Genomic DNA, 11,646 nt, shown 5'->3' with positions numbered 1-11,646 from the left:
GAAGAGAAAAAAGAAGAAAAAGAGGAAAGCGGCGGCTAACGCGGAAGGCAGTACGTTCTCTTAGCAAAATATAGCCTGTCTCCCGGGGCTGAATTAGTCTCGGAGACTCCAGAAACTGCGCTTTGTTCGCCTTGTCGGCCGGACTGTGGGAGGTTCCCTGCCTTGGGCCGGTGTGCGGCTGAAAGCCCCGGAGCTCGTCAGGGTTTCTTGTTTATTCTAGCTGTAAAGTTTGAGCTCTTAATACGTGTTAAAGCTAGTAGCAACCAGTTTAGCGGTTGGTAACAGATTGGTAACATTAAGTTTGGGTGGTTTGCGTGTTTGTTGTACCTGTGCCGTTTTTCACAAAATTTGGCAAATGGATGGTTTCTGCATGCGAATGTCCAGCCACTTCGGCTTTTTAGTAACGCGTCCAGCCTTTGGCAATAGCTGTATATTAAGAAACTAAGTAGACTCCAAAAGCTGCACCCTGTGAATATTGCTTGATTGTAATATACATCTGTATATACAGACACATATTTATATTGGAACTTCTGTCTCTTGTATTTTCAGTCTTTGTGACATTTCTCCTGGTTATGCAAACAAAGAGGTGTTTTCTTGCAGTTCTCTGAGGATCCAGGTCCATGAGGCAGAACAGTTAATACATTTCACATCATGCAAGCACAAACCATATTGGAAAGGAAAGAATTCTGTAACTTGTTCCTCGTTTTCACAGAAAATTTCATGTTCTATACATTAAGCTTTGCTGGTTTACTCTGCAAATTGGACTGTGTGCAAGGAACTTGGGAGTTTTTTGTTTTCTGCTTCAGAAAGTTCCACAGAAACCTTGCCTCCCCTTCTGCCCCCCTACCACCTCATGACAAAAGCATGACATTTGCAAGTGGCTTACAGGCTAAAGAAATGCAGCTTTTAATAATGAACACATCCTCCATATCTCTGACTGACTTGTCTTCTGTAAAACAACGGTCTAGGTACAGAAACTAAAAAAGCAAAAACTGAAGAAGATGAATCTGTGGAGGTAGAAGATGAAGATAAGCAGGATACTGGAGAGAAAGAAGTGGAAGAGGAGGAGGGGGAGGAGGATGAAGTGCCCAGTTTACCACTGGGTGTAACAGGTATCTTGTTTTCTCTTAGTATGTGTGCAGAAAGCCGAGGTCTAATGCTTTCTTCCAGAGCAAGCTGCAGTTTTCAGATTTGCTTTCTAACTCAGGTATTTGAACACAGGTGACATAACACTGACAGCTGTACAGCTGTTTCTTGGTTACTGTTCTTCAAAGTTTGCATTATATTCATGCTTCTATTAGTCTTAAAATTATTAGTGATAATCTTTTTAAAACATATACACACACATGTATGTTCAACTGTAGAGGAATCGAGCAGAATAGAGGTATAGGGCTAGTAAATTTGTCAGGAAAAGCAGTGCATTCCTGTTAATTTTTAACAGCTTATGAACACATAAATACAGCGTATTTTGTTGTTAGCTTCAGATTTTACAGTGGAAATGAGTAAGAAGAGGTCCTTTGCTTTTGATTTTTTTCATCAAGGTCAGTTTTAACTGGATAGTCTTAGAGAACAGATGGGAGTTGAAGAAATAAGATTGAGTATATTTTATTTACCCTAACACACTTCAGGTGCTTTTGAAGATGATTCTTTTACTTCCCTGGCTGGTGTTGTCAGTGAGAATACACTGAAAGGCATAAATGACATGGGTTTTACACGCATGACTGAAATTCAGCATAAAAGTATTAAGCCACTTCTGGAAGGCAGGTAAGAAATACATCTTTTTACATGAAATGTGACTTTCTGTAGCAAAACTGTTGGGTTTTTTAAAAATGTTCTCATGTTCTATATATTTTGTTCATAAACAGCAGTACAAGGTCACAAAGTATACGTGTTGCGTGTGAACAAATACTTAGGGTAAGCTCATGGAATCTGCTTTGAATTTGTCTTTGAAAGCCGAGAAGTCTTTTCTCACAGACACGGTCTCACGCTGTCACCGGAGACATAGCGACCCATCACTGTGGTCTGCATCTGCCACCAAGCTCTTAATACCATCTCTGCTGGTTTCCTTTAAGTCATGTTATGTTTCTACATTGTTCAAAATAGGATTGTTCGTTTCTCTGTGCAGTTAACTGAATACTTCTTTTTCTAATTTTGCTGCCTGCAGGGATATTTTAGCAGCTGCGAAAACAGGCAGTGGCAAAACACTTGCATTTCTTATTCCTGCAGTAGAGCTCATCTACAAGCTAAAATTCATGCCTAGAAATGGTAAGGCTCTTTGTTTCACAGTTGAATTTTAAGGTGGCACAGCCATTTAGGGCTGGAGGGATTGGATGAGTCGTAACTTATTCTTGGCTGATTGATGTAATTTTTAGGAACGGGTGTTATTATTCTTTCTCCTACTCGAGAGCTTGCTATGCAAACCTACGGAGTTCTTAAAGAACTTATGAATCATCATGTTCACACCTATGGTCTGATAATGGGGGGCAGTAACAGATCAGCAGAAGCACAGAAACTTGGAAATGGAATCAACATCATTGTTGCAACCCCAGGAAGACTGCTGGATCACATGCAGGTAGGTAAAACATTATGACTAATCCGTGTTGTTAAAACTCCTGTCCCTGCCTGACTCTGAATTTGTTATTATTCTAGAACACTCCAGGTTTCATGTATAAGAACTTGCAGTGTTTGGTAATTGATGAGGCGGATCGTATCCTGGAGGTTGGGTTTGAAGAAGAAATGAAACAGATCATAAAACTTCTGCCAAGTAAGAAAAAAAAAATCTATCTTTCCTGGAAATCATTTGACTAACATTATGTCTTCTTTATGATTCAATAAGTGAAGTCATTAATTTTTATAGTTCTGTAAATGCACTTCACAGTGTCTCACTGTGGTGATGGTTTTTTGTTTTTTTTTTCTGATGGCTAGTATATATTTAACGTCGTTTATCTGAAGGACAGAGTTTTCACTCTTTTTAAAACTTTAGGGATATAATTCTGGTCATGTAAGATTCTTTTAGTTTATCATCTACATTTTCTCGTTCATCTTGCTTTGTCCTACAATTAATTATTACCTTGCAAGGCTTAAATATAAGAAAAAGGGGTTTCTGACATGCTGTTCAGATTTTCTTCATACCTCCCAAGAACAGGATCTTAAGAAAGTTTAAGTATTTACCTTAACATTTTCTTTTCCTTTTTCATGTAGTTACACATTGTAATTGATGTATTAAACACGTTTATTCTGAGTCAACAGAACTCTACCATTAACTTTCAAAATGGTGCAAAAAAATGCCAGTGGAAATAATATAGAAAAAAATCAGTGATAAATATTTTGAGGTTCTACATCTTAAATATTAAAATTTGTGTCTATGTGTTTAAAGTGCAGATATGTAAATGAAATAAGATCCTGTGAAAAATGTTAATGAGTCCTGCTAAAAATGGAAAGGGAAGAGTGGGAAAATGATAGATAAAATAAATTTTTACTTTGCATGAATTTAAGTTGGTTTTGTCCCATTAGGAAGGAAATAGTATTTTAAAATAGATATGTAAAAAAACCCAATGGTAGCCCTGGTTGTTAGAATTTAATTTAAAAAGTAGATTTGCTCAGGGAAGTTTGCAGCCAGTAATTTTATGGACTGGCTCTTCAAATTCTCTTTTTGAGGCTGTCTTTTGGAATAAATTTTTTTTTCAGAGCGCAGACAGACAATGCTTTTTTCTGCTACACAAACCAGAAAGGTTGAAGATCTGGCAAAGATCTCCCTGAAGAAAGAGCCGCTGTATGTTGGGGTTGATGATAACAAGGAGACGGCAACAGTAGATGGTCTTGAACAGGTAAACCACAAATATTATTAAAAGGGTTGTAATAAGTGAGCAAACCAAGTTCTAAATGTTTTTTAACTGGGTTGTACAAACACTGACTTAAGGAGTGTTCACCATCCTGGTGGGAAGAAGCTGTTGGTTGCCTAAAGGAGAACTTTATTCAGTCTGCTCTAGGAAGTTACACGCATCTAGTCAGTTTTTGCAGGATAGATGATCTATAACCTCATGAAATAGTAATATATTTTTTTACACTTGTCTGTTCTTATCTGTATTAAATATCTAAGCTCTGGTTATCTTTCTGACTGTGTTTTCTGTGTAGCTGACTAGAGATATATACATGTAAGTTGCTGCTTCCCATAATAGCTAACCAGAGTTGCATGGCAGTTTCTGGCTTTGTGCAGTTGACATGATGAGTGGTGTTATAAGATTACCAGTAGTTATGTATTGCCTTAAAAAAACCCCAAAACAGTAGCAAGAATCTGTAAAATTAAACTCTTGAAATAAAAAGTTAAGAACTTTAGGCAGTTTTTTTCATGATTTCTGACACTAATTCAGAGTTCTTGAAATGAATTTTTATTTTCTAAACTACTGCTTTTCACCAAACTTACATTAGTTTGGGGAGTTAATTCAAAATTAGTTCTTCATATGTCAAGTTAGTACAGTAAGTTTCTTGTCAAGTTCATCATCTTTAGGAGTTTTATATACCAAGGTGAGGGACAGACATTAAATCAAAAGTTTTTGGCCCAATATAGCTGGAAAAAATAAATATTTGTTTCACAACGTAGCACTTTGCTGATTTAATTGTATTGCTGAAACAAAAGTTTGTTGCATACTACTTTATTTAACAATATTTTAAAATTCTCCAGGGGTATGTAGTGTGTCCATCTGAAAAGAGATTCCTTTTGCTCTTCACGTTCCTTAAGAAGAACCGGAAGAAGAAACTAATGGTCTTTTTCTCTTCATGTATGTCAGTGAAGTACCACTATGAATTACTCAACTATATTGATCTGCCTGTTTTGGCCATTCATGTAAGTGTTTTGTCCATTGATTTACTTTTAATTAATCTGATAATACCTATAAGTTGTTACTGACCTTCCATTTGCCTTCTTTATTTCAGTCCAGTTTCTAGTAAGCAGACACCCTGCTCTCACAACACTGATGATGATCTTGATTAGTCTGTAGAGGAAGGAGATAAAGCTATGTAAATAACCGTAGAACTCTCTAATAACAGCAGTTGAATATTGTTAATCTTGCTGTTTGCTAAACCAGGGCTGAACACGGATATTAATTTGTGCTCTGTGTGTAGAAAGCTATACTTTGGTAGAACCGTTCCAGGTCCTGGTTTTGTTTGCATCTAAAATATTAACAGACTCGCAAACATCCTTCTTCTGAACTTCAGGGATTTATGCAGCCCTCCTGAAAAGAATGCTTAATGCCACCAGATTTGTGATGTTGTGGAAGATCCACTGTAACCTCCGAGAGATACCACTTCATGTAGCCCTGTGCTGTCCACCGTGGCAGCAGTGTTCCTTCACTGTCAAATGGTCCTGCTTGGCCTGTACAAGTCCATGATGCAGAAAGATGCCCCAAATTATTTTATATTTTTGGCAGTGATATAATGTGGGAAGTGGAAAATTTGGTTTAAGCTTACCAGTTGGCAGATGATTTTTTTTTTTTTTTACTTTTTGGGGTTTTTTTTCTTTCAGTTGATATTTCATCCTTAATGTGTTTGCTTCCTTTTAGGGCAAGCAGAAACAAACCAAACGTACCACAACGTTTTTCCAGTTCTGCAACGCAGAATCTGGAATACTGTTGTGCACTGATGTAGCTGCCAGAGGATTGGATATTCCTGAAGTTGACTGGATTGTCCAGTATGACCCTCCAGATGATCCAAAAGTGAGTTAAGGAAATCAAGAAACTTCACAGCAACAAATCAAACCCTAACTACAAACGTAGTTGCAGAAAAAAGCTGAAATTGCTGCTTAACAGAGGTCAGGATTCAGCCTCCATGCTCATATCCAGCTGCTGATTTCTTCCACTTCCCTTCAGCAGCTCCTAGGAACTGCTACACCTTAGCTGAAACCTTTGTTACCTTTTTACAAAGAGCTCCTTTTTAAAACACTATTCTTTGTGCTGTTAATTTAATTTAAAACCTAATCACATAAACAACAAAACACTTCTCAGGAGGAGTATGAGTTTATATGTGCATCGCTGAGTCTCCTAACAGCTTTTTCAGTGAAAACTTGATTTTTATTTAAAAGTCAGTATTTTTATTTGAAAATAAATGTCCAGTGTAAGCAAGAAAAACTCAAAAAGCCTCAGAAGTTTTGACAAATATACACAAAAATTATCTCAGAAAAAAAATTTAATTTTCAGTTACAGCAGACTTAAGATTTTTTTTTCTTCAGTAAAAGGTAAAATACTTATACTCAGGGGTTCTGTCTCAGCCTAATTATGCTTTGCATCTTAAGCACTTGGTTTCCCTCATCTACGTGTTAGTGCTAAGAAAAAGTCTTAAAAAATAATGGATGATGCATTACACTATAATGTTAAATTTGGGTGGTTTTTTGTGAAGCTGATTATTATATGTTTAAAAGATTGATTGGACTTGCTGTTTTTTATTCTTCCCAAAAGGAATATATTCATCGTGTTGGTAGAACTGCCAGAGGCATAAATGGTAGAGGACATGCTCTGCTCATTTTACGACCAGAAGAACTGGGCTTTCTCCGTTACCTAAAACAAGCCAGGGTAAACTTATGTCTAGATTTTAATTAGGGTGGGCTTCTGTTATTTTTACTCTGCAAAAGGTTTTTAAAAGCAAAAACTGTAATGATTAATAAAATGTGTTACTTTAAGCAAAAAAACATTCTGTTGCTTAGAAAATATTTACTTGGAACATCTGACTTCAAAGTCAGCAGCCCAGAGGTACATACTGAGTGTGTTTATAGTTGCTCTGCAACTGCGTAACTTGTGTTACTAAATAATAAATGTATTTCCTATGACCTCTCTGTGGAAGGATACTGGGAGTTTAACCATCCAGGGGCAATTAGAATTGCAGAATCACACAATTGTTGGAGTTGGAAGGGACCTCTAGAGATCAACTAGTCCCACCCAATGTTGCTTGTGCAGTTGGTTTTATTTTTTCTATTTAGAGAATCAAGTGCATTTTGTTCAGGTCCCAAAAATGGGGTAATACTGGCACATTGATGTAAAGGCACTTTACAGATACAGTTGTGGTATTAAAAAAAAAAAACCACAAAAGAACTTATACTATCTAGCAGAACTTTTTCTGTTTGTCTTAGGTCTTAAACATATTCAGTATTTACACAGTACAAATAATTTTTTTTTTCCTTTTTTAAGGTACCACTAAGTGAATTTGAATTTTCTTGGTCAAAAATTTCAGACATCCAGTCTCAGGTAGGAAATGACATCATACTACAGCAACTCTGAATATCTGCATAATAATTTACATGGAGAGTGTTAGTCTACAATGACTGCAGCTTAAAAATACGTATGCTGCTTTGGATCCTGTAGATGAGTACTGTGCAGTGAGGCCTCCTGCCATATCGTCCCAGTAAAGAGATAAAGTGGTTAGAGCTTGAAGTTGAATTTTAATATCTAATACTAAATTGTCATTGTTATATGGTATGAATTTGTTTGTAAGAATTGTTTTCTTCGCATTGCTTCGCAAAACCAGTGGTGCGAACTGCTTTCAGCTTTTGAATAGTAGTTTTCTTGAATGGATGCGTACGTTCAGATGAGTTGCGTGTAACATCTGTATTTATAAGATGATTTACACAGACTTCAGCGTGCAGTACCAGCATCTAAAATATCAGTATACAGTCCAGGTGTATTTTTAACTACTTGGTGTTTGATAGAGCCCAGTATCAGCTAAATGTGTTTTGTGCTCCAGTGCTATAAAAAATAGCCATGGACCACAAAGTCAGATAGAAAGATGGCTCCATAGGTGTGAATTTCTGTTTAGTTCTATGAATCATTCTTTGGCACAAGCTCTGTAAAGCTTCTTTGCAGTAACTTAAATTTGAAATAGCAAGTACGAGAAGGGGTGAAGACAGTCCTTACAGAAAGAGGTTCCCAGTTAAGACTAATTAGGAAGTAATGATGTCTAATGTAACTTACTTTTATTTACTATGCAGAATTCATATTGTTAAACATAAAGGAGACACTCAGATCTAAAAAGTATTGGGAACTTAGCCCACAACAAAGTGTCTCAGCCAGTCTACGCTAGTCCATACACATTTTTGTCTTAGATTTTAATACTACTTATTTTACAGTGCGTTTGCACCATAGTAGATAAGAGTATGTATATAATCACATGGAATGGTACAGTTTAGGTGTCTGATTTAAAAGTATACTGTTTTTATCCATTCATTCTCAGTACACATATTTTCATGGTATGGCTGCAGTTGTATACTCCTTGATGAATTTCTTTGGGACAACCTAATTTAATATTTCTGTAAAGTTTTATAATGCTGAGGCTTTGTATTGTAATTCAGCTTCATGGTTTTTTGTTCCTCTTTTATAAAAGTGCTCATATGTGGTATCACAGGTCAATTTTGCTTAAGTTAATAGTGAATGTCACTGTAACCCACATTGCAAATCTGCTTGAATATAATTTATACCCTTGTTACAACTATAATTGAATATGACTCTTGGTATATGGTTTGGGGTTTTTTGTTGTGGTTTTTTTTTTCCATCATCAGCTGGAAAAACTGATTGAGAAGAACTACTTCCTTCACAAGTCAGCCCAGGAAGCATACAAAGCTTACATCAGAGCTTACGACTCCCACTCTCTGAAGCAGATCTATGATGTCAATAACTTGGATCTTCCCAAAGTCAGCCTTTCATTTGGTTTTAAAGTTCCTCCGTTTGTTGACCTCAGTATCCTTTTCCTTCAGTGCTTCAAAGCTGAATTTCTGCATTATAAACATTAAACGCACCTTGCAGAAGTTGTTATACTACTTCAAATTGGGGTTGATTTTTCTTTTTTGCTATTAGTCACATAAATGCATTAGCTTTCAACAATAACTTATTAAAAAAATGTTAAATAGCAAATACTAAAACTGCAAGAATTGCCTCCAAACATCTGTATTTTAGTGCATGTACATGCTGTTCATGCTTTGGTTGCTGTGGGGTAGCAGATACTGGAATGCACACATGGATGTGTGCTCTAGAGTACTGTTCTCCTCCATGCAGAATTATTTTCATTGAAAGGCACATACCTAAGTTTAATAATCATGGAATACTGAAATAGAGAGGCAAGAGCATGAAATAGAAGACTGTATCTGCATTACTGTCAAACCTGCCAGTGGATGGCATTTGAGGCGATAGTATTTCACCAACTTAGTCAGACAACTGGAGGAATAAAACCATTCTTTAGAAGCACAGGCTCAACTTTTTGTATAATGCTGCTATTTTTTCTCACATTCATAACCCTTACAATATCTCAGAATCAACATTTCCAGTTATTCCTTTTTAAATTCTTTAACTAATGCAATTCCAGATGTGAACAGCAACCATGGCAGAAGACTACAGAAAAGAGGTGGAGGTGGTGGATTTGGTTACCAGAAAGCGAAGAACGTCCACAAAGCCAAAATCTTCAAGCACATTAGCAGGAAATCGGACAATCGGCAGTTTTCTCGTTAATCATACATTCATTAAAACAGCAAGTGGCAATGGAATAGATCACCCAGATCAAAACCATCTGGCAGTTACTTTCCTTTAAACTTCTCTATTTGCATTTTTGGTGGTCTTTATGGTTTTGTTTCTGGAAACATCTTTTGTCTTTTACTTCAGGAAGACACTTTGGAAAGGAGACTAAAGATTGGAAGGAAGAATACAGCCAGCTGATTTTGTGATGCTCATAAGGAAGAAGATAGTTGAATATAATTGTCTTATGTCCATTCTACAGATATTTTTATTAAAGAAAGAAAAAATACTTCTAGGTTTTATAGAATAATTTGGTTTGCATTTACTTTTTTTTCCCTATGCACACCTCTGAAAATTTTTGGAGTAGACTGCAAAGACAGATTATGGTGTGAGATAAAATCATTTTTAGTGCTACAGAACTCTGCTTTGTCCATCAAATATGCTGAAGAATATAGGAAATCTTTAGAACAGAAAATACCTACAAATAATTAACACTGTATGAGCTTGTGATTCGTGTCATGGCATCTGTATAATAAGTACAGTGTTCAAGATTGAAAAAATCTCTTAAATACTGTTCCTTTTAATGTGTTAATAGGGTAACATTTTAGTGAAATGTTTGGTTTTCCTCCTTATTCTCTTTAAATCTTAATTTATCCATCTGGTAACGTCTAGTGTACTCTCTTATCAAAGAAAATTAAGAAAAGTAGATTACATAAATTAAAGCACTCAGCCCAGATAGTGTTTTTTTAAAATGCTCCATAACCTTGATGCATTGAGAATTTTCGCAGTTGGATCTTGTGAATTGCTTTTTAGTCTTAGTTTATCAGATCAGTGATGGGCAAAGTCAAAGATACTACCACAAGATTGAGGAGGTGGAGAGACTTGGTAAGTGAAAAAGTGAGATAAATATAGTAGAAGGATATTTTGAGGGAGAAATAGACTGAAATAGAAGAGGGTGAAATATACACTGCAAATGTTCTGTGAAGCAGCTGACTTCAAGCTTTCAGGGACTTTTCAAGACTAGTCATTCAAATAAAGAACTTTCAATATGTAAAAATATTTAAATAGATTATTTTTTGTTACTAGGATTTGAATGTCTCTTCCTTCCAGGGTTGCAATGATAAAGCGAATCTGCTCTGAGGGACAGAACCACAGAATGGGTGGGGCTGGAAGGGACCTTTAAACATCATCTAGTCCAGCCCCCTGCAGTGAGCAGGGACATCTTTCACTAGATCAGGTTGCTCAGAGCCCCATCAAGCTTGACCTGGTAAGCAATAAGCAATACTCCATGGATGATGCTTGGCTCATTGAGTTCTAATCTTTGCTTCTGAGTTTGCTTCTACATTTGTAAATAATACATGTCAAAATAGTTCTTGTGTCTCTTTTTTAATAGCACATCTTAAAAATTAGATCTACAGTATCATACAGTTGAAAGGTTGTCTACACCTGCAAGCTCTTGTCACCTAAAGTGAAATTATACGTGAGGGACTCATTAGATGTATTGCAAAATTAATTATTTGGAAATAGACATAAGGAAAGCTGCAGTAAACCACTGTAAAGATCAGAGTGCGCTTATGTGGGTGTAAGTAGTGTGAATAAACCAAGTAGTATGGAACAGGATAAACGCCGAGGTGATGGGCGCAGTCAGTGACCACCTGTCTGACTGCTGCACAGCATCAGAATTCCTGCCACTTCTCTATGTAGGCAAAAGTCTGCTTCACAAAGAAGTGTTGTTTGGTTTTTCTCTGTCACTCGTCATTCTGCACTGACTGCTTTCCCAGCAGCTGAACAACCTCCTGTTCCCTCTAATTTTTTCCTTTGGAAGAGTTGAGGCACTGCCAATTCTTAAAGTATGGTATGAGGAAAACTGAAAAACGGGTTTGGCATGAGTCTGCACAACTCCTCCCTGGTATATTTGGTGTGTGTTTTCTTATATACTGTAATACAAAGAAATACTTTAAAATTGCCTCATCTAAGAGATGGAAAGACTGGATGGTATTCCTCTAGAGTAAAAAAAAAAAAAAAAAACCCAAACAAAAAAATGTTACTTAGACAGAGATGTATAATGGCTGTACAGTCTACATAGTCTCAGCTTGGGAATTTCTGTTTTATTAAGTAAATTATACCGTGAAATAACAGACTAAGTGAGAATTTAAAGAGA

The 11,646-nt window shown here is 36.4% G+C and overlaps 1 protein-coding gene across 1 annotated transcript; it reads left to right on the top strand.

Annotated features, from left to right (window-relative positions):
* Window positions 1-7: 7 nt before the first annotated feature.
* Window positions 8-9,642, top strand: DDX18 (DEAD (Asp-Glu-Ala-Asp) box polypeptide 18; the record flags this gene model as incomplete). The annotated part of the gene is made up of 13 exons (XM_009874642.1): window positions 8-50; window positions 969-1,112; window positions 1,629-1,764; window positions 2,165-2,265; window positions 2,373-2,572; window positions 2,650-2,764; window positions 3,688-3,827; window positions 4,682-4,843; window positions 5,559-5,711; window positions 6,450-6,563; window positions 7,176-7,232; window positions 8,540-8,717; window positions 9,340-9,642. Coding segments are annotated over 13 exons (1,686 nt in total), but the record flags the coding sequence as incomplete, so codon positions are not given.
* Between the last annotated feature and the right edge of the window lie 2,004 nt (window positions 9,643-11,646).

Source organism: Apaloderma vittatum, unplaced genomic scaffold (genome assembly GCF_000703405.1).
Source record: "Apaloderma vittatum isolate BGI_N311 unplaced genomic scaffold, ASM70340v1 Scaffold4948, whole genome shotgun sequence".
Lineage (NCBI taxonomy): Eukaryota > Metazoa > Chordata > Aves > Trogoniformes > Trogonidae > Apaloderma > Apaloderma vittatum.
The sequence above is the reverse complement of the archived record's forward strand: the minus strand, read 5'-3'. Positions and strand labels throughout refer to the sequence as shown.